Source organism: Corvus hawaiiensis, chromosome 17 (genome assembly GCF_020740725.1).
Source record: "Corvus hawaiiensis isolate bCorHaw1 chromosome 17, bCorHaw1.pri.cur, whole genome shotgun sequence".
Taxonomy (NCBI): domain Eukaryota; kingdom Metazoa; phylum Chordata; class Aves; order Passeriformes; family Corvidae; genus Corvus; species Corvus hawaiiensis.
In genome coordinates this window covers 1,589,154-1,612,790 of record NC_063229.1, presented here as the reverse complement: position 1 = coordinate 1,612,790, position 23,637 = coordinate 1,589,154, and the positions used below count along the sequence as shown (strand labels likewise).

General features: G+C 42.5%; 1 protein-coding gene across 4 annotated transcripts in view; it reads left to right on the top strand.

The window, feature by feature from the left end:
* Nucleotides 1-23,637, top strand: part of NDRG3 (NDRG family member 3) — a 62,619-nt gene that overhangs the window by 5,959 nt on the left and 33,023 nt on the right. For 3 of the 4 annotated variants that reach the window (XM_048321633.1, XM_048321632.1, XM_048321630.1), the window contains exon 2: nt 22,660-22,764. In XM_048321633.1, the coding sequence (XP_048177590.1) occupies nt 22,708-22,764 (57 nt within the window). In that variant the 5' untranslated portion in view covers nt 22,660-22,707. Of the gene's footprint in view, nt 1-16,207; nt 16,278-22,659; nt 22,765-23,637 lie in introns of those variants that run through there. The other variant, XM_048321631.1, reaches the window with a different exon arrangement.

The window sequence follows — 23,637 nt, the reverse complement described above, 5'->3', positions numbered from 1 at the left end:
TGTTATAGTGCTGGGAGTCTTGAGAAAGGACACGCTGCACGGTTGACAAAGAAGTGTTTTTAACCATTTTATAAGAGCTCTACATTTGCTATTTTCCTTATGTAGATCATTCTGATACGGTTTTCCAGAAAGAAATGACCCTTGTTACAAATTAAACTTTCCTCCTTTAGCTTGGATGAAAAGATTATCAAATACATATCATATGGCCCTCAGAAAATCCAGGGAAGATTTTTTTTTTTCATTTTACAATGCAATTGGGCTTTATCCATCAGCCAGCCTAAAGAAAGGCACAGGACTTGGTGAAAATCTTCATGTGTATTAGCTCAGCCATAGAATAAAACTATTCTTTCCTGACATTTTTAAAGTAGTTAATTGGAAACATTCATTATTTTAAAAAAAAAATGAGTAAGAGATATATTTTTTTGTTGCTTCTAGCAGTAGGTGGAGGGAACACTCAGCAGGTATTCCTGCCAATTCATGTTTATCAAATAGTCTGTGAGGTCACCTGTCAGTGAGTGGCCTCTCTGCTCCATCCCCACACAGGTGAGCATGGTCATGCTGCTGTGAGGTTGCAGTGCCTGTGGGGGTCCAGGAGTACTTTGGAGTTGAGAGCAGAACTGTAGGACTGCAGGGCTGCTGGTTCACAGTGAGGACATTGCTTTAAGAGAAGGGATATTATATTCAGCATTTTAAACTGTGCAATGCCTATATAATGCAACCACTGTAGCTGCTGCTCTGATGATGTAAGAAACAAAAGGAAGGAGTTGTTGCTTAGAAGACTGTCTGTCAGGATGTCTCCTTGGTGAGACCTTGGCTCGCCTGTGTTAGCCTGTAGTGCTGGGCTGTAGCCTGGATTGTCTCCCCGGCCACAATGTGACTTGGTAGTGTTGGGCACTGTGCTCATTCATGCTGCCGTGCCATAGAACTGAATTATTGTAACTGAAGAGTTGGCATAATCTAGGGCTCTCAACTGGCATTTTTCAGTTAGTGACCTGTCATTGTCAAGATTTCAGCACAAATGTCTAAGTTGCAAAAGAGCTGGACTTTTCCAGCAGAGTGAATGCAAAAGCACAGGGGGAGCTGTAGCTTTGTTTGTACAAAAGAGCTCATGAAGTAGTTCACGTCATCTCTGCTTAAATGCCATATTGTTTTTTCCCAGTGCCACGTTGAAGAAAAAGCAAGGCCTCCACCGCAGAGAGCAGCAGCAATATGGGCTGTGTGCTGTAGAGATCCAGGCGTACCCCAGCCTGGGAACGCTGCTATATGGTGGCTCATAAGAGAGTAAAGGTTTAAAATATTCTTTTGTCCACACTGAGCAGAACCATTGCCCAGGTATTCAGTACCTTTTGGACACTTAATTTCTGTATTTGTAACTGGTTTTAAATGGACTTGGAGCTCATGGCTATCCCGCCCCTGGACTCAGTTGTGGGGCTGACCACATGAGGCAGGAGCCAGAGACAAGTTGTCTGTGATTTCAAGCGATCACAGAGTTTTTCTGATCTTCTACTAAAATGCCCCAAACAACTCAAAGTCCGCCCTGCTGTCAGCCAAGCTTCAGGAGACACCTCCACCTCAAAAGCTTTTTCTCTGATCTCTTTGGTAGCAGTTGAAACCTTAGAAAATGGAAACCATGAGCATTTTTCCTGTTTCCAACATGCAAAAGTGTTATTGATGTGGAATTGGAAAGTGTGATGCTTGCAGTTGGAGACGGTCTTTAAAAAACTTAAAGCCGGGTTGATTTTTGTTGTCCTGGTATTTGAATACGTGCTTGTCTGGACGTATTTCATGTGGTCAGAAGATCTGTGACCAGACTCTTTTGTCACAGTAATTGCTAACTGATTTCTCTGTGGCTGTGCTCCAAGGGAAGGAGCCATCTCAGGTCTGTGATGGTTACTCAGAGGTGTTAACTTGCCTTAAAAGTGTTTGTCACTCAGCCAGTGTTCCAGTTCCTGCCCCAGACTGCAAGGAAGTTAAAAACCTTTGTTGATCTGATTTCCCTGGGGGCTATCCTGGGTCTTCTGAACTTCTGTGTTGGCATGCTGGCAAGCATAGAGGTGGAGGTGCAGCATAAGAAATGCCATCTTCCTTATCGCCCTCCCCCTCCCTGTGGAAATACTCACAGCTTTTACCGCGGAGCAGGCAGCAACACCTCCCCTCCCCCCAAATCTTGCTTTCTGATATATCTATACTTTGGGTGGTAGATGGAAGATTTTTTACGATTTAGTATTTTAAAGATTGGACTGAATGATCTTAGAGGTCTTTTCCAATCTTAATGTTATCCACCTTTCTGGTCCCTCTCTGGCCTGAGACCGTCATACCAGAGCAGTAATGGAGACTTCTTGTACCCTTCTTACCAAATGTTTTTTTGCTTGTTTTGTTTTGTTTGTTTTGTTTCCTGTTGATGTTGAGTATGAATTGGTACATTTTGTGTGATGTGTACTTCCTTATTGTCTTCACTAATTCTTTGTAAAGGTATAGGAATGTTGGCAACGATTTCCAAATTTTAGGTAGCCTGACAGTCTTGTATCCAGGTATTGAGCAGTTCTTGAAATCTGGGAAGCAAGTGTGTCAGCACCAGGGCTGCCTGGTCACGTGTACTCCAGAAGCTTCGCAAGGGTAATGAATCCATCAAGCCCTTTGGATAGTGATTGAGCTTACACTGTGAGAAATGGCTTTTGTTGTAACATTTGGTAGTAATTGCCTAAATGAAGTGTTTTCAAGGGGAATTCTAGGCCATTATAATTATATGTATGCTGCACTCACTCCAGTATAAAAATGTCTTTAAAACTATTTGCAGAGCTCACCAGTTGGTTTCTTGGGATGGGGCTCTTGTGCCTGTTCCCCGTGAATGCATTCCATTTCTGGCAGTGGTTTTAGGTGTTAGAAAATGATAATTCCTTACTGAACATTGTTTTCCTTGGCAGTGCGGTGACTTCTTAAAATGTCTAAGAAGTCTGTCATTCTGCCCTTTTTTTTTTTTAATTTATTTTTTTTTTTAATTAACTGTGATATCCTGAAGGGAGCAGAATTTCTGTAGGAATTCCAGCATCAGCAGTGAAGAGCAGATGGGAATGTGCAGCGCTGGAGGCAGAGCAGAAGAAGCTTCTGGGAAGGGATAGTGAGCTGAGTGCTTGTGTCCCTTGGGGCTGAGCTGCAGGAAGTGTCCTCACGAGCTGGTTTGGTCTGGGGAAAAAAACCTTAATCTTCTTTTTCCCTTGTTTAAAAAATGTTTTGTTGAGGTTGCAAAACAAGGACAAGACAGCCTTCAAATGCCAGCTTTGGAAAGGGTGTTGCATAGGATTTCTCAGACAGATGGAGGAGGCATTCACTGAGCACTATATTATCTTTTTTTGTCAGTAGTGGAAGAATAATCCAGGTTTTTCCTTGGGCCTTACAAAAGATAACCACTTTTCCCCCCTTGACTTTAATTGTTTCCTTTTTCTTTAATAGAGACAGGAGTTTCTTAACAATAAAAGCAATAAAACAGCCAGAGAAGCCTGTGATCCCTTCTAAGAAACGAAGAAATAAGAAATAGGATAAAGTCCATTGTATGGTATAGTAACCTTTGAAGAAATTCATAGTAGAATAGAAATACGAGTTTAAGACAGTGTATAAAGGCAGGAGAAATACTGTCAGTACTTCATTTTTGTAAAATAAGAATTGTTTAGGCAGACATTATTCAGCCATTTAGGGAGGTTTCCAGAATATGAGTGTCTCTGCTTTCTCTCATTGGTAGTAGTTGTTGGGGAAAAAAATTGAAGTGGCTCGAAACACATTGCACCAGAAAGCTTAATTCGTTACCTGAGCATTGTCTGAACTGAGAAGTGTAATGCAGATATCTTGCTTTTCAGTAGTTTTATTCCTTGATGTGATGTATTAATGTTTCCTCAGATCTCTAGCCTTCAAATGTTCTGGGCTATGGATTGATTATAAACATGGCACTTATGCTGCTATTTTTATCATGTCTCCCCATTAAAATGAACTGCTTGTGTAGAAGCCATCATAAGTCACCTTGTTGGCCTAAAAATGACTTAAGCAAATACAGTCTTTGTATTGTCAAAATGTTCGGTAAGGAAAGGCTCACAGAGTTTAAATCCTGATCTTTAAATATTTCATTTAGTGAAGTCTGAAGTATTTTTATCATATCCTAAATCACTAGACTCAAATTTTCTTTTGTGTTTTTAAAAAAACCCCAAGGTTTCTGAGCAGCAGTGATTCCAGGGTCTGGGACCTCAGCTTTCAAGACTGGCATTCACCTTTCCATCCATCAAGGGACTTGTTCCATGCCCACAGTCTCTGCTTCCCTGCAGCAGGGTTCAATAATCTGTGTGGCTCAGAGGTACAGGGAAAGCCATGTTGTGGGGAGCAGAGGTACTCTCCTCCTAGCATCTTCTGGTAGCTCCAAGCTCCTGGGTGCAGTTGCAGTAGGAGGGGGATCTCTCTTCTCTTGTCTGGCCTGCAGTGGTTTCTGGGCAGCTGTTAGAAAGTTCCGTCCTTGTTTTACTGGCATGCCTGTATACTCCTCATTTTTAAGGGATCAACAGTCACATCTTAACATTGACAGCTGCTGCTTCTTCCTCTGAGCACCTGCATTCACAGTCACCACTGACCTGGTGAGAAGCTTGGTTGAGCAGTGCTGTGCTGTCTTTCTCATGCAGTGGCTAGATGAAGAGTGATGACTTTTATTACTGCTGATTGCATAATAGAAGGTAGAAAACAGCTTTCAATCAGTAATGGTGAGGGTTCTATTTTACTCCAAACTGGCTGTAGAGGCATTGCAGGAGAAGTAGCCTTGGAGCTTTTACCTCTTCCTTGGTTTCTCCCCTGACTGCATCTTCATTTGAAGGAAAATGAAAACATTTAACCTCTGACTGAGGTGAATATTTAACAGGAATGTGTCAGGTGCCAGTGTACTGGGCTGCAATGCAAAGTGTTGGTCCCTTCATTAAATGCAAAGTTATTCCATGCTGACTCAAAAGATCTCAAGAGAAACAAGACTACTTAATCCCAATGTGTGGTTTGGTGAAAGAACTGTGGAGAAAAATGTGTTATCCTGTGCTAGACAGGAGGTTCAGATAGATCAAAGAAACTGATCTCTGACTTCACTGTATTAATATCAACATAAGAAGCATTGCCTGAAGGGTCCAAGAAGACCAAGAGTACAGCCTAGAAAGAGACCATGATGAACTTACTCAACTAAACCAGATCAAGCCATTGTTTTGAAAAGAAATTAATGCCTGAGCCTGTGATGATTCCCTCTACACCCTTCGTTTCATAAAAGCTCTTGAACAAGGAGAGGAGTGTAGGACTTCTCTGCAGTGGATGGACACTTTTCGCAGCTCCTAGGTACTAACCTCGTGTAGCTCATACTCAAATGGAGCAAATGTACATAAAAGGGCTAATAAAAAAAAAATCAAAGTTGAAGTCAACTTGAGGTCAAGAGAGAAGCATACGAGCATCTTAAATTTAAAATTATGTAATAAAATATTTTTTAATGAAATTCCCAACTCTGGGAGTGGTAGGGGAAGCAGGGCATTATGTCAAAGGTTGCATGCACATTTATGAAGGTTTGTGGCAGCATTAAGGCACACTTCTAAAGAGAAACTCTATCTCCCTGAGGAAGTGTGAAAGTCCTATAAAACAGTGAAATCATAGGAATAATCAACACTGGAGCTCATTATCAGCATAATCTGGCAAATTTTTTGAGTATAAGAGAACTAGAAAAGAGAGAGCTGATGAGAGAGCAAAGGCATGGAATTAGAAGACGGAAGGAGACATTAAATGGTTTAGGACTTTGCACCTCGGAAAGAAGCCACTGGGAGGACAAAGGGAAGTAATAAAGCTTTATGGAAGGATGACTGGTGCAGGAGGTGAGTGAAGAATAACTGGCATTTCTGAGACCATGAGGACTGTTGGGATATCCAGTAAAAATACAGCTATAAATCAGACAGACGGAAGATTTATTTTATACAGTATTTTCACAATACTAACCAGTGCCAGAGAATGATATGGAAGCCAGAAGCACAGAGAAGTCAAAGTCAGAAAAATAAGCAGAAGACAGGCAACAAATTTATTTTTATCAGCAAACATACATTATCATAGTAAATGGAAGTTAGCTTTGAGGAAACATGAAAAAAATCCTGTGGTACTAAGTGATAAAGCAGCATTTTAAATTCAGCATAGTGAAGTAATGCAGCTGGAGAACAGCCCCCACTGTATATGTACAGCAATGAGCTCTGAATTGCTTTTCCAGTCAGAGACAGAACTGAGGGTTATAATAGGCAGTTCTATCAAAATATTATCTCATAGTTTAGAAAAGCAAATTGAAAGTTAAATGCTGGTGGAAAAATAATGGTGATCAAACTAGGAAACAGTGGTGTGTAAGCTCACAGTGCGCCTGTGTTGTGAGTGCTGCATGAGTTCTAGTCCCATTGCTCTCAAAGACCCAGTGAAACTGGGAGAGATTCTGAAAAGGTTGATGTGATTGATCAAAGCTGTGCAATGAGTTTCTTGTAAAGAATGATAAACAGATCAAAGCTCCTCAGTTTCAAAAAGATGTCTTTGAAGAGGATATGATGGAAGCACAGTCTTAGCAGCATGGCGTGTATGTGAACCCACTATTCACTGTCTCTTTTGATAAAAGGACTAAGACCACCAAATGGAAATAGTGGGTGGCAGGCTCAAAACAAAGTGAGATATTTCTAAAATAGGAGCAGGACCTCTTCTTTTCTCTTTGGCATCGAGTTCTTAATCTGCTGGAACGAATCCCTGGATTTAAGCTGATTTATTCTGCAGTTAACACTTCATCATAATGCTGTTCATGGGGCTTTGTAAGCTTAGCTCTAGAGCTCTGTTCACAAGAGAAATCCTTTTGAATGGTGGAGTAGGTATATGCAGCCTGGCAGGCTAAAATGGCCCCTTGGATCAGTTTTCATTGGGAAAATCAGTGCAACTTCTCAACAAAATATTATAGTAGAAATACTTGGTAAAGTCAAATACAGTTTCTGCAGCTCAGGATATACAGCCTCACCTTGTGTCTGGTGTTTTCAGGTTGTGATTGGAGTATTAAAACTTCTGGGACAGCAAGACCAAATATACCCTCTTTGTCTGGGATTAGCTGGGATGGTGGCATTTTCTTATGCTCCGGTGGTAGTTCCAGCTGCATCTACTACAGAAATAATATTACATTAATATACCAACCAGTTGCAATAGTGTTGTTTTGGGATTGCTCCACAGGAGTTAGAAAAGCAGAAGGTTTTGGATTCATGGAAACTGGACATGATTTCAGCATACAGGTACTATTTGTTTGTAGTTTATTACCTGTGCTTTATTTTATTTGCATATTTATTGACAATTAATTTCTTGCCATTTTAGGCCGATTTAGCACCTTGCTAAACATTTCTTTACTGAATTGTAAAGACAAACTTCACTAACTTTAACTCATAAACTGCTCAAGTGAATTGTGCTTTTGAGTTGTGTTCAACATCTGCTCCTGACCTGCAGAAGGGCATCTGGTCACAGAAGCATGTCATTATTTCCAGTTCATTAAATAAAAGCTATGACCTTAATCTGAAAATCCTTGAGATATTTGGAGTTTGAAAGAGTAGGGAGTGGAGTGGTGTAGTCTGCTGGTATTGCTGAGCTAACCCCTCACGGTCACTTGTGTGAGCACATGGTCTCAAGGACGTTGTGTCTCCCTGGAGGCACCTTGCTCCTGAGCAGGACACAGCTGTGCCCAAGACTGAATCGGACTCTTGAGGTGCTGAGGAAGTGTTTGGTGGTAAGGTGGGTTATTATCGTTTTACTTCTAAAGTGTTATTATGATCCAGACTAATCATATTACTGAGGTTTCACAGATAACTAAATGTCCTGTGTTCTGTGGGTGATCTCAGACCTCTCCACTGGTCAGCTAAAACTCATTAGCTGAAATTGCTGTGGACAAGGCTCAAAAGAGTATCCACACTTTGGTTCCCTCATGGCGGCTTAAACAAAGATGATATTCTTTACAATTGGGTCTGGCACCTGATTGTACCACAACTCACCTGACTAATACAGTCTTTCTTACATCTTACGACTACCCTTCTTCAGAACATTTAAAATATTTTCTGAGGATTTTTTTAGATACCACAGCTATAACACTGCAATACTGGACACAGGGTGCCATTTTCCAAAAGAATATGGCAATGAAGCTTGGAAAGGGAGGAAAAAAGAGTAATGTTGGAGTGAATAAAATCAAATCAGAAGTAACTAAGGCTTTCATTTTATGTCTGAGATGCCTGCATCAGCTTAAATTCTGCTTAAAGGTTAATACGGGAGAAATGTGCAAGCAATGTTACAGAGAAGAAATACTAAACCAAGTAAAAATATTTGATAATTTATCTCCAGGTGAAATTAGTGTCTTTAGAGAAGGTATTGTCAAGCTTTTGTAGGGTTGAGACTGGTGTTCTAACCCTTGATGTTTGCCAAGGGCATTGGAAAGTTCCTTCTCTGGACAGCACATGTGGGCAATGAGAGTTGTGACTGCTCAGAGCTGTTCAAATGGGCTGTCAGAAAGAGATTATTTGATATAATCTCCAGGGTGTGTTACTTTATATTGCTTTTTTTTTGGGGGGGGGGGGGGTGGTGTAACAGTGGGATGAAAGAGTACTCTGTATATAATAGGTCAAGCTCTTGATAATTTTCATGACTCAAGGAAGGAGAGAGGCACTAAGATTTCATGGGCAAGGCTGCCTTACTGTTCTGCAGTACAAAGCCTGAGAATAACTTCTGTGTTCACAAGGAACAGCAGTGTTTCAGTGCACTGGGGAAGAAACTTCCACAGGACTTGAGAGAGGCAGACGCCGCCTGCAGTACACGTGGATGTACAGGCAAAGGGGAATTATTGTCAGGTGCTCTTCTTTTGCTGTACCCTAGACATTTGCTCTTGGACTGAATCAGACGGGATGATGCACTACTGTCTTGGTTTGAAAGACAGGTGTCTGCCAAGGAAGGCAAGAGTCCCTTGAAATGAAAAAAAAAAAAAAATGCAACCCCCTTCCCTCCGAATTATTATAATTTTGAAATTAAGGGGCTTTCAGGTAAAGATATGAGGAACAGGAATAACAGTTCTTTACTATTATATATCTATATGAGTATAACAAGGCAAACAAACAGCAATACCTATGGCAGTAACAGCAAACAATCACAAACCCAGTCCCAGCCTTCTCGGCTGTCAGGCCCTTTCCCCTCGGGTGCAGTTCCGCTCGCAGCCGGCAGGGGCGCTGGCGGCTCCCGGTGAGCAGGGCAGGTGCGATGGCTCCCCCGCGGCTGCAGGGGGCGCTCCGGAGCGAGCTCGGGGAGCACGCGGCACCGGTGCCCCGGGATCCCGGGAAGGGATGGAACAAAGGCTTCACAAACCCCTGGGCAGCCGATCCCGGTGTCCGGCTGGACCCTTGGGAACAGCAGGCTGGCAAATCCCAGGTGGCAGACGAGATGTATCGAACTCCGGAGCTGCAGCGGGAACCCCCCCTGGAGGTCTGGGCAGGCAGGGCATGCGGAGCTACAGAACAGCAAAGGCTCAAAGCAACTGCAAAGGAACGGCGGGGGCAGGGCAGCCACAGCCCAGCTGCTAGCAGGGCAGGGAAAGGCGGGCTTGGGATGCCGGGATCTCTCCGGTAGAAGGAAGGCAGCCGAAAAAAACCAGAAACCTGCAGTGTTGATGAATTCCTTCCAGCCTCTCTCTGTCCAAATGCTGGGAACTAACAGCCCACAAGCCCAGGTGACAAAGAGCAGCTCATTGGACCCCGCCCTCAGTGGCCAGGACTTTTAGTTTTTCTTAAGCGCTCAGTAATTTGTCCCCCTGGCAACATGTATGGGGAAAATTCTTTAAGAGAAATAGAAAACAGAAGGAGAACTCCTAAAACCCCAAGAACTACTCAGGTCCTGCATGGTTCCTCACCTGTTCTTTTTCTGGAAAATATTGAACGTTTTTCAGAGTTGGCAATCAATTTAATATTAAGCCTGTTATTCTGATATATTAACATCTGCCCTGAAAAATTTACCAGATGAATTTCTGCTCCAACTATGCCTTTAATGTGAAGTATCTTGAGTTGACTCCTTATTCATTATGAAACAGTTTTAGAAAGGGAATTTTTAAAGAGTTCTGATATGTGGCTGTAGCAGCCACACATACTTTTGGATTTTTTCTTTTTATTCTGGTCTGTGATATTTTCAGATTAAAAATCTCATTGTTTATACCACTTGCAGCAAGGGAAATTCCCGTTGGATAAAAGGAAACTATTTTTGCAGTGAGAATGGTGTGTAATGCTCGAATCTACATCCTTAGAGATTTTCAAATCCGTAAGGCCCTGAACAACTGGATCCAGCTTTGAAATTACTCTTGCTTGGAGAGTAATCTCTCCTCCAGAAATCTCTTCCAGCCTACACGGTTCTGCAATTGCATCCAGGTCCCATAAACAGAAACCTTGCCGTGTTCCTGCGAAAGAGGCTATGAACAGGCTTCTGAGAAATTTCCTCTTAATTCTTACTTGAGGAATTAGTTTTAGACTTTGGTGTAGTCAGCTTTTTCCTTCTCTCTTGCTTTGGTGTGGTACATCCTTGTCTCATGCAGGTTTCTAAGGAATGAAATCAGGAATTAATCTGCCATAACCAATTATTTCTAAACACAGAGGGGTTAAATGTGAAACCCATGTGATGGTTCAACTTTAGTCAGGACTAGAGTATTAGAACTAAATCACTTGTATTCAGATCTTCAGTTAGTTTTGAAAGAAAATCTTTGTGTTTTAACATCTTTGGGGGTCTGTTTACAATAACTGCATATCCTAGTTGACAATCGTCCTTGGGATCATGGATTTCCATCATAAGATATGTGATGTGAAACTGTCTTAAGCTTGTGAATGTTTGCCTTATCCCAAATATGCAAAACTGAATTTCACTTAAGAGGAACCACCTTAACTTACACTGTTACTTCTTAATGAAAACTAAATTCTGAGTTGATCTAATCCATGGACTTTGGTTTGGAGAAGTTTGGGTGAGGAAAAAAGTTGTTACTGCTTTTACCAGATAGCTATTGCAGCAAAAGCTAGATTCAGATTACCTTTCTAAAACCTGTTCTTTTTTTGGTATAAGTTGTTTACCCAGTCCAGTTCACAGTAGATAAGCTTTGGTTTCTGATTTTGACCCCTCAGATTTTAACAGGAATCGGTGTGGGGGTGAATGAGGAAAGGCAGGGAAAGAAGGATGGAGAAAAAGGGAAACAGAAGTTCTATTTGCATTTTAGGAAGGCAAGGGCTTGGATCTCACAAGTCTAGGAGGCACCTTTTAGGAGGATGTGTCTGCTGGATTTTTGCAGATCTCAGGTAGTAATGATCAGAGCTGTTGCAGGAAGAACTAAACTCACAAGCAGCTTGGAACCAAGAACAGCCACTGGAAATCTGTAGAAAGCAAATTTGGTTTGGGTGAACATGGAACCTGGGGAGTAGGTCAGTTTCCTCCTCAGGCCTTATCTGACAAAATTTGGGAAGGCATGTTTGGTACAGAGTGCCATCTGCCTTTGGCTTCCAGCTGCTTGCAGAAAAGCATTCCTAATTCTATGAAAAACATCACTTGCCTTCCAATGGTATTTTAGGTATTTACTTTATATGCAGTTTTATAACTGACTTCAAACACAAGTCATTTTTATGAGTGATGTTTAGCTTAAGTAGTTGGTGTTTTCTGTCCTATGTCTCTGTTGTATTCATGCAGGTGTTTGCAAACTACCCCTGTAACTTGTAAGGGAGGATGCTTACAGTGGCCGAAAGAAAATGTGGTCCAGTGCTGCATCACAGAATCACAGACCTCAAACACCTCATGTCAACCCCTCTTTCATGGGCAGGGACACTTTTCACTAGACCAGGCTGCTCAAAGCCCTGTCCAACCTGGCCTTGGGTACTTCCAGGGGTGTTTCTACCTTCTCTGAAATAAGACATTACTATGTTTTATCAAAAGGCTTCTATCCATTTCAGAAACTTGTAACGTGAATGCCCATGCTGATGCGTACTTAGGTATTCATTTATAGGCCGGGTTACACGGAGCACCGTGAACACTCTAGTGAGTTTGTGAGTATATTTCCCTACCCTTTTGTATGTGATCCTCAGCTTATACTGCAGGATTGGGAGGCAGTTCCAGAGGTCATTACACGTCTGGTCCTCATTGCATGAGTTGGTTCTAATGTGATTGTCTGATAGGCTCCTTCATCTCATTAAACCAGGAGAAAGCTAGCCTGGCAAAAAGTCTGCAGTACATCTGCTCACGTTGCAGTCAAGCATGCCAGACATTCCCCAAGGCAGGGTTTGGGTCCTGGCTGCAAGGGGATGGAGCAAAGGAGAGATCTGAAGGGTCTGGTTTTTCTTTCAGAGGTTGTGAGGTGAAACTCAAGTTCCTCCGTATGTCCTGACATAATACCCTACAACAAGGCAACTCAAATTAGCAAAATTAGAGTTCTGTCCTATGTTCTGTTTACACTCTTATCTAGATGGATTAGATTTATCATTCCCTAAAGCTAAGTGCATATGCCCCTGTATATCATCTGGCAGCATCCTGAGCATGTACATTAATCTGCTCCCTGATTCAGCTGAAGAGCTAATGCTGCCTGGACACCTGGTTTCTTACAATCCAACCTCAAACTGAGATACTTGACAGATTTAGAAAAAAGACAGCACACAAGGAGCCTTTTCATCAGTCAGTTCATTGATCCAAGTGAAAGGTAGTCCTGAAAAAAACACTTGAGGGAGAGGGTAAGGAGATCTGATTTTCCATGTTACTGCATAATCATCAGCCTGGTGCAAGGGAAGAAGAGGAAGGAAATTCTGTCTGGTGTAGGGAGGGAGGATGGGAGCATCCCTTTTGGCAGAAACTCACAATTGTATTAAATAACTAATGAAATTATCTCCTGAATTGTCTGTACTGTATCCATTACTGGTTTTAACTGTGCTAACTGGAGTTGCCTCTCCTGGCCAGCTGCCTCAGGAGGGACATGCAATTCAGCCTGACACATACAGGGATGTTTTCTGCTTGGAAGCATATACACAGGCTGGAAGTGATGGACAGGACAGCTGTGTGGCAGTTGCAATGGGTCTGAAGTAATGGCACTGATACTTGAGAAGAGGTTGTCCTTCAATGACACAGGTTGGGCCAAAATGAAAGAGCTTGTTCTGGGAAGCTCAAGGAGCAGTACTATATGCATAAGGGGAATATTTCAGTAATGAAGAAGAATGGGCAAAAAGCATATAATAAAAATCTTATTTTACCAATTTGTTTCTCACACAATTGTATTCTTAACATTTGTATCAGTCCTGTGAATGCCCCTTTTGCAAGCAGTCTGCAGCTAGAGCAGATTAAGATAGTGAAACATGGATTAAGATAGGAAAGCATCCTGAGACTTAGTCTGTCTTCTGTGGACTTCGATATTCCTATTAACCATCAGTATTTAATATTGAACAATATGTATTTGCTGTGATAAAACTTAAGGACTCTCCCATGTCCACCATGGTGGATAACTTGGAATTGGAGCTGTTGAAGTGTTTGATCACCTTGTGCCTGGAAGTATACTACTTTCTCGTGGCCAAAATCCATTTTTTTCAAGTTTGAGTGAAGTAAGAAGAAAAGTTTGGGGTTGCTCTATGAAGACACTAGAAGAGATTTGGATGTATATACATATACAGCACAGTGGAAGGCTCTTCTTTACCTGAATGAGCTGAACCAGAAGCATTTGTGTCTTCTTAGCTGCTGAAGAGCAGAGCTATTTGTTCTTCCTGAACTTTGCACATGTCTGTGATGATTTTTAAGTTTGGTTTATCCAGACTGCACATGTATTTGTATATATATTTATTGCATTGTACGTGCCAAGAGATCACCTTCACTGGTGGATACGTTACTACATTTGGTTTAGGTTGTACAATTTATATATTTGAGCAAACACAAAGTTTAAATGAAAGTCAATCTACAAATTTTTTCTTCTGTCCCAGTAGCACCCCATGCAAATGAACTAAAAAATATCAATCAAAATTGCATTAGAAAATATGAAAGCTGAGGTCTGACTAATTCTCTAGCTATACAGTAACTTAAACAGTGGTTCCTCACAGACAGCAAGAAGGCTCAGTTTGGTGTAATGGTTATGTTATGGAATGGTTTGGGTTGAAAGGGACCTTAAAGGTCCACCTTCCACTAGACTAGGTTGTTCTAAGCCCTGTCTAACCTGGCCTTGAATCACTGCAATTTAATGTTTAGTAACCAGTGAAAATGCAACTTTTTCAATAAGATAAATAAAATGCAAAATCAGCATTAAATTTCAGTAAATTGAAATGTGGTATTTGATGATAAAAATCACTGTTAAAATCTCATTTAAACAGATTTCCAATTCACCTTGCTCTGGAATGCTTTACTTTGCTCAATGCAATATGTACTCACATTTGATTAATTTTTTTTCACTTAAAGTGTGAAAACACAGTCAGTTAGTAGGAAGCATGGATGAAATGAAGCAGAAACAAGCTTGAAAATAAAACTGCAGAGGAAACTGAAGGATCTGGAGGAAAGCAGTCAGATTTCATCATAAGCTGCTTAAGAGCATGTTCCTGCTGAAGACAGCATTTTCCCCACTTGCCTGGTGTCGCATGGGCAGATGTGTGCTGGGGAGCAATTGAGGTCAGCTACACATAGTGAGTGCTCAAGGGTGGGGACACAGGACAGGGAGGAGGTGGCAGGAGGAGAAGGTGCAGTGGATGCCATGATAGTGACAGTGCCGATGAAGAGCTACATGTGTTTTGGTTTGGACAAACATCCAGCCAAAAACCTCAAGAGCCCTCACTGGTGCCTGGGTGGGATCTCCTGAATGACAGGGCTAGTGGAAGTAGGTGGCTCAGTAGAGGTGAAAGCACCTTGGAACAGATCCACTTGAACACGTCCTTCACTTTGGAACTGGCAAGAAGGGCTCTGTGGTTTGGTCTGAGCTGTGTGAGCTCTGACACTGGATGATACAGGTGTTGCTTTAGAGTGATGCCACTGGGCACAAAAGGACATAGAGCATCATGCGAGTAACATGATTGGTGGTAACAATCACTGCTTATTTCATTTGCCTTGGGGAGAAAGGAAATGCTGCAAAGCTGTTTGAAAGAGATACCATGACCAGAAGAGACTCTTTCACAGACAATAATTTGCACAATTTTCATCAGAAATTTCTCATTCCAGTTTATATCGTGGGGTGTCTCCACTCTAAAACTTCTTGGACTGTCCTGTATAGGGGAGCTCAGCATGGTTCAGTGTTTTCATGGGCACTGGTCCAGATAATATAAAACACTTTTAAAGACTTTAACAGCATTCTTGCTTAATCAGCCCTGTGGTCGATGCCTGTTAATTCAGGCAGTCAGCAGGCATGGTGTCCTGCTTGCTGAGCTCAGTTACACCCATGGCAGTATGACACTGCCTTTATTTAGAATTGGACTCATCCAAAATTAATGGAAAGCAGGGCACAGACCTTTTCCTTACAAAACCATTGTTAAATGTAGGTCTTGTTTAAACACCTTAGGAATTATATGCACCAGCTGACATTTCTGTCCTAGGTGTAGCCCAGATATCAGGGACATAAAATCATGGTGGATTAGGAAGCTGCTATTGCTTTGCTCAAGTGCAATGATGCCTTAAAGATCTAGGAATAAAAGAACACACTTTCGAGACAATATTAGTATAGGAGGTAATATAAAGGCTGGTCTTTATTGGGGGCCTCCAGGGGCAGATATGGAAAAATGTCCACCCTGCATAGGGTGAATACAGTTTTGTAAGTTTAGCAAATTAGGATAATTGACAAGAATCTCCAATTAGAAGCACAAGTGATGAGGTAATTCCTCCCTGGTTCTACCCTTTTCTGAATTCCGCCCCCCCTTAGGTAGGAACTAAACTTTGTTTATGAAAATGTGTCTCGAAGAGCTGGTTTCAACCTTGGCTCCCAGTGAGCCAAACCTTGGACTCCCAGGGCTTGGAGCCTCTGGAATGTGTTTTGTCTTTCTGTCTATCAGGGTAGGGAAAAGTACTGGAGCTAGCTAGGAACTATATAACTACACAACAACAGTCTACAGAGTTACAAATATATATGAAAGAAATGTAAAAGCAAAATCATTTTGGCAACAGTGAAAGCTGGAACTGCACTGGTGAAGCAGAACACAGTTTCTTCCTGTAGGTACACAGTTTGCCTTGGAGGTGGAGCACCATGTGGCACATTCCCAAAAATGCATGAGCTGGAATGCAAAGTGAGTAACCTTAGAAAATATTCTGAAACCGAATTTGGGCCCTTTGCTTGTTTCTCTGGAAGTTCGCCATGTCAGCCAGCACTTTAGTATAGAAAACAGAGTCACTTGTGCAGGTTTTGGGAAGCACACTGCTGTCCGGAGGCTTACACAGGGCAGAGGAGCCACAGAACAGGAATGCCTAAGGATCTCAAGGCCCATAATTAAACTTACCTGAGATCTATATGCCAAGACTGTGGGTCTGCCCAGCCAGGCTGAGGAGCCGTGCCAGAGAGCTGGTTTTCCAGCAGCATAGGAAGCAGGAATCCCCTTATGAAGAACAGGAAAAGTTACAGTGGAGAGCAGTTACACAGCAAACATAGCTGAAGAAATAAAGGCCTGAGCAGCAAACCTGCAGACCATGGTGTCATGGTTTTGACACTGGCTAAGCACCAGGCACCCACAAAAAAACCTGTTCACTCATTTTCCTCTGCTGTAGCTAAGCAGAGGAGGGGAAATTAAAATGAAAACTTCATGAGTTAAGGATTAGGGGAAAAACATTTTAAGGGCAAAACAGGCTCAAAACTTAAACAGTTTAAAAAAAATTTATTATTAACAGGATTAAAAGTAAAAAGGGTAATGAGAACTAAAACCTTTAGAACACCTTTTCTTCCCAGTCCGTCCCTCTTTCCACCGACCGCACAAGGAGACGAAACGTGGGGTTTTGGTCAGTCTTTCACTTCTTAAAAATCTTTCTTCGGTATGCTTAAGGAAAAGAGTTTATTTCTTCTGCTGTGCTGTGGGATCCTTCCCACGGGAGATAGTTCTCTGCGAACTTCTCCAGCGTGGTTTTAACTTTCACAAACAGCAGCCCGCCTGACCTGCTGTAACGTGAGTCCCTCCCACGGGCCAAGAAGTCTTCCCACAACTGCCTAGCGTGGATCATTTTAGTTCATGAGGTTTAGGCTTTTAAAGATGAGCTGTTCTAGTTTGGAAGCAAGGGTTCTCTGTCTCTATAAGCAAGGGTCTTCTCTCTCTGTTCGAGTTCCTCACTAGATTACAGCTTTTCAACATTCACTCGTGCCAGCGTGAGCACTGTTGCTCACGGGCTGCGCGTGGATCTCTGCATCCCCCCATGCACCTCATGAATTACAGATTTGTTGTATTATAGTCCCCCCCCCGGCGTGCAGAAGAATCTCAGCTCCAACGCCCGAAGTTCCTTACCCTCCTTCCTTTGCACCGACCTGAGTCTCGCCATGTTGTTCTCACGTGTCCTCTTTTCCCTTTCCTCTGACTCGGAAGAAAATTGTTGTCCGTAGGTATTATTGTTCTCAGGTTCTATCAATTGAAAAGTTCTTACAGAGTTTCGCAGTGCAGAAAGGGTTGAGCTTGTCCGTGCTCCGTGTCGGGGAATTGTCTGTTTTCATCGCTGGCCACATGATCCCTGCCAGCACTGCACGGGCGGCTCCTGCCAGGACTGCCCCCGGCGGCCTCCTCACCACCCCTCGGGAGAAGAAAGGACACCTGCCCGCGCCTTTTCCTTTCTTAACTCTCTCATCACAGAGGCGTTACCAGCTTCTCTAATTAGGCTGGTAACCTGCGCATCGTCAGAGCCTTCAGTGATTGGCTCTGTGCCGGACATAGTAGAAACTTCGAGCAGTTTGTTCCCGCCCACCAAAACCTAGACTGTTTTTAAACTAGCACACGTGGGTAGTGTATTTTGGTTCTGGCATAGGTTGCAAATTGTGGGTTTGTTCCCATCTTCCTTTGCATACCTGGGAGTAGCACTTCTGCTTTCCATCTTGTAAGACATAGCTGGCTTGTCAGAGAGCGGTTCTCAGGAACCTTACCCGGATTGTCATGGCTGTGAGTCCCTAGAGAGGAGCTTCCTCAGCTTGCCTCTGTTGTCTGCCAAATGAGGGAGCATATGTTTAGGTACATTTGATGCCATGTTGAGTAGCATAGCTTGCCAACTGATGGGTGTAATTTTGCCTCAGTGTGGTTAACATACCAGGCGAGAGTGTAAGTGGCTATGGAGGTAACGAGTTATAAGCTGTAGTCAAATTGAGGTGAAAAAACAAGAATTTTTTGCCTCTGAATACAAGGTTTTGTTGCACTGAGTTCCTAAACAGTGTAGAGAGATTGAACCTCCATAAGAAAACAGACTTGAATTCAAGATGCAGCTCTTGCAGCTCCTAACCCTGCAGGAAGCAGTTGTGCCAGAGCTTCAGTGACCAGAAAGCAGAGCCTCAGAACCTGCAGGTGTTGCAGTTCACACTCGGCCTGTAGTACTCATGCTCTTGACTTACTGAACTTTACTGTGATTTCTTTCTTTGTATATTGAAATGATGTATATTGAGAGTAGCCTTGTCTTAAAATAAACATGCACACATGTATTTAAGGTCTTATTTTTGTAGGTAGATGGTTTCTTTCTAGGGCTTGCCTGCCTTGTTTTTTTGTAGCCTTCTGTCTTTACCCTGATTCTCATCTCTGTGCTTAATGATTCACCACATCTTTCCTGGATTCTTGTCTTACTGGTTTTCAAAGAGCATAGGTTTCCTTCAGCCTTTAGGAAACCTTTGGAAAGGGATAGATGGTTTCAGTTGGGGGATTTGAGTGTATTTACAGTAATATATAAATAGAGGCAAGAGGAATACTTGCAAAGCAGGTGGTACTGGGCCATTTATAGAAAAAGTGTATGATTTATACATGGATTGTTTCAGACAAACCTTTTGCTTTGCCTGGGCCTGTCTTCCACAAAAATCTTTTGAGTGCTATGAATATTTATGCTGCTTTGTTGTAGTATTTTAAACTTGCTTTCAGCTTATTAAATGACATGTTTGTCTGTTTAAATAACAGGAGGAATGGAGGGAGAAAATTGTTTCCTGGGAAGACAAGTCTGCAGAGCTTTTTTACAAGGAGTCTTTAGCATGGTTGGAGCAGAGGATAGCCCAGCTCACCAACACCCCACCCTTTCCTTTGCCTCTGCACTTGGCGATGTGCTCTACAGAGGTCTCTCTACTACAAAGCATCCTCTTTTGAGAATTTTTGTGGCCTTTTTTGCTCAAATGTGCCTGTTTGCTGTGTTTCAAACCAAAATGCATGTTGCTGTTAGCATAGCAGGTGCTCAGGTGAAGTTGTGGCAAATAGTCATGTAGAGCGAGTAGATTTTATGCTGTAATCACAAATTACCCAGATTTAATCCAGGGCAATCACACTGAGCTTGCTAAGACCTTGGGAGAAGTACATGCATCTGCCAAAGGAATAGCCTCGGCTTGGATTAAAATGAAGTCCTGAGGCTGTCTCAGCCATTTTCTGGAGAGCTCACAATGAGTGGATTGGGAAGAGCTGATTCAGGAAGCTAAAAAAGCTGCTTGCAAGCAGTGATGGGGACCCCCTGTGCCTTTTCCTTCAAAAAACCTTCAAAAAACTTTGGAAAGCAAAAAAAACGTTAAATTGCTAGGTGAATAGATATAGAATCAAAGTGTTTAGGGAAAAAACGCACCATCTGAGGCTGTGTAGGTTTAATCTTTGTGTGATTTTGCTCTCGGTTCAGCAATTCTCGGTGACTTCCTGGCTCACCTCAGTATTTGGTTCCCACTGGAGGGATCCTTTGTAGGTCTTGCTCCTGGGTGAGAATGTGCTATGAGCTGAGGAGCTTTCCAGGCCGACTGTGGTGCAGACTCACTGCAGAGCAAGACTCTTACTTTTCTGTGAACTTCCCTACAGAGGTTTTCACAGCTATTTGAGCCCAGCTGGTGTTAAGGAAGGTTGTCTCTTCTGTCTCAGATCAGCACCCAAATCAGCAGCCCTTTTTGTTGCTACCCAGCTTGCTTTAAGGAAGGGGCAACACATAGTGCACATTATGGCAAACAGCAGCTTGCCTTAGAGATCTCCCTTCCTTTGAGACAGCATTTGGAGCAATAGTGGACCAGGAAGACAATCATCAGATTAATTTCAGTGTGATGTTGTTTATTGTGTGCACTGTAGTTGCATCTAGAGATCAAGTATGGAAATCAAATTTGATGAGATAAATGCATTTGTTAATCCTTGCTTTGAACCCCTACTAGGTTTTTATTCTTCTTATATAATATGTGATTAACAAAGTAGTGCGTGAGTTCAAGATGTGTGTCTCCCCTCTGACAGACTTTGCACACTTCATGGATGTGCTTGTATTGACAGCAAACAGTGTACCTGGGCAGGTTTATGCAGGATGCATCTCAGGCCTCTCTGGGACTTACCGCACTTTTTATAGCTCAGGGAAAACTAGAAGAAATATCTGCAAGGCTATAGCAGAAGTTTCTTTGAGCAATGTAAGGCAGAGCAGTTGGTGCTCTGAGGTGTTCTTTGGTCAGCCACAGCTCAGTAGAGAGGGGTTACTATATTGGTGCCCTCCTTCTCTGTAGACTCTGGTTTAGGCAAAAATGCAAGGTGTGAGCCCAAGACTCAGGAAAACTCCTGCACAGAGAAAGGTGGCTGGTGTGTGCACAGTTTTTTAATTCCTTTGGGTAGAGTGGACAACTTCTTTGTCTCTTGGGTGACCCCAAGAATAAGCATGACCTTCCTGCCTGCTACCAGTGGGTGTCTTTTCAAAGGAGCATAAGAGAAGGGATACGGTCTCCAAATAGTAAGGTGAAGGTGGTCATTCCAGTACTGTGTCACCTGTCTGCACCTTATCTGCAGATAAGCTTTGTGATGCTTGTTTGAAATTCCTTTTGTGTCTGTAAGCTCGTGTGATGCTGTTTTGGAGAAAACCTGGTAGATATTGAGCTCTTAATCAGTCCCAGTGTATATGGAAGTTGTAATTCCTTAGTAGAAATATTATTTTATTCCGTAATATCTTATCAGTATGACAGTAACCAACTTTCCCCTGGGGCTTACAGTGCACTACATAATGGCTCTTAGTCTTCTTCTGAATAAGAGTTCCTTGTGGAGTAAGGGGATTGTTGCCTATAGATTAACTGGTTTCTTGACACTCTGACAACTGGTATGCTTTACAGCAAAAAAAATCGGAAAAAGAAAAATAATTCAGTTTCGTAAAGCAAAGGAGCTAAAAGAGACAGGAGTTCCTATTGCTGATTTTCAGAGGGAAAAGGCGTTTTGTTTTGATTTGTTTTGTGACAGACTGGCTTCAGCCACACCAGGGTTAGTCCTAGCACAAAGGGTGCAGCTTAGGCACAGCATTTGGGGTGAGGGGGACCCCTCCTCCACACCACATGTTTGTGTTGGGTTGAGGTGGATGGAGAACACAATTGTTATTTTTCTACTTTTTTTTTTCTGTGGTTAGTAGCCTATGATATCCTAGACAAATAATTTGATTTGTGACAGTATTCAAAAGTATTTTCCTAGCATGCTCAGCTGATGCACAGGAAGTCCACCACATGCTTACTTCTGTTCCGTCAAACGAAGTTGATGACTTCATTTATTTCATCTGCAGTAATAGGTACAATTTTCCTGAACAATCAGGTAGACTGCACCATCAGGTGTGATCATCTCTTGCCAGAGCTCTTTTCATGTTGCTGCAGCTGCTTGCTCTAGAAATTCTTCTGTCTAGAAACACAGCTAGAGTGTCTAGAGTAAAAATTAAATGCCTTGTAAACTCAGCCATATTTTTCTTCCATCTTCATTGCTGTATTTGTATTCAAAGATTTCTCCTCTGGCTCCGTGGCAGCAGCCATTTCCCACAGACGTATGGCAGCTTCGCATAGTGTCCATTAATTCTTTTCTTTCCTTTGCTGACTCTGCACCATCTGATAGAGTGATGGTTTGGGCTGCCAAGCTAACAGTGTTGTCTGCACATGTTCCACTGGAACAGCACTATCTGGGGCCCTTTTTATATCTCACCTTGTATCTCACCTTGTATCTCAAGGACTGCCCTGAGTTCTGAACCGTCTTATGTTCTGCCAGCAAGGAGCATGGATCTCCACACCTCCGTCTCCTGTGTGTAGATGTGGTTTTGTCTGTATGTCTCAGGGATACAGCACAGCCTTGCCTTTGGTGGCAGGATGCTGGGGTTTGGGTGTGTAGGGCATGGTAGGGGGAAGTCAGTATTACCACATACTAAACACAGTTTTTCACTCTGCTGATCAAGTAATTTCCAGTTCATTTCCAGACACGCTATGGCTGAAATACCAGCAATGCGTAGAAGTGGATGCAGTTTCTCAGTTGAGAGGCCTGAGCTTTCAGGGACAGCTCTTGGTGGGCAGGGCAAGGAGTAACCAGACTAACACAGTGAGAGCAGGACTGGGTTTGCCTTCTGCACTTATACAGGTGCTTTATGTTGCATCAAGGACCAGCTTTTCACAGGCTTAATTTGAAGCATAGACAAGTCTAATGAAAAATCTCTAATCTTCCTTTGATTAGCATAACTTGTAATGCTGTTTCTAACAATACACCTTTGTTTCAGAATCCCTATTTGCTGCTTTGAGGATTAATTGGCTTCACTTCCAGCACCATGGATGAACTGCAGGATGTTCAGCTGACAGAGATCAAACCGCTCCTGAATGACAAGGTAATACTGGCTGCTGCTTTATCCTCACAAGTGTACTCGGGATGACTTTGTGTCTGGCAAGGAGCCCTAGCTGCCAGAATCTGTCTACAGATTAAAGTACCTTAAGCACTGAAACCCAGTAAATTCTTCCCCATTCTGGTAATCTACCACCACCTACTCTTCCAAAGTCTCAGAGAAAGATAGACCACCACAGTTCAGGTAATTTTGGAGTCCTGGCCAAACAGTATCTCATACCCATACTGCGGATTTGCAAAGGCTGGGCAGCAATTGAAAAGGTGATCCCATTCCTGACCTGGTGTAGCTGTAAAACCTCTAATAAGTTTCTCCTTGTTAGAGAAATGCTGGATTGTATCCTGCATTTCAACAGGGGGTTGTTTGTTTGTTTGTTTTACTTTTTTTTTTAGTATTCTGTCTTAAATGATCCTTTAGTGTTTTGACCCCTAAAACAGCTCTGTCTCCCTGGATTTAGTAATGGAGAGTCATCTCCTTTTAATGTGTGCAGAGCCCAGTTAGAGCAGTCCAGATTCATGCAATACTGAGACTTTGGAAAATCATTGTATTGCAGCAGCTGTTCAAGTCTTTCACTCTTGTCTTCTGTGGGCTGGAGAAGAGCCATCTGGGCTCTGGGAGAGCCCTGGCCTTACTGAATTCTGCCATAAACTGTTGTTGAGAGTGCCTAAGTTCATTACAGGCATCCCAACAAGATCTAGCATCTTATATCTGCAAACTAATTATGATTATGAGCAATGTGGTTTGGTCACTTTCCATAGCTCACAGCCAAGCCTAATGGTGTGGGAAGGAGTTCCTAAGGCTTTGCTGTTTGATGGCTGACATCAAGAACTGGCTTGTGCTGCCAAAGGGCTGTGGTGCTTT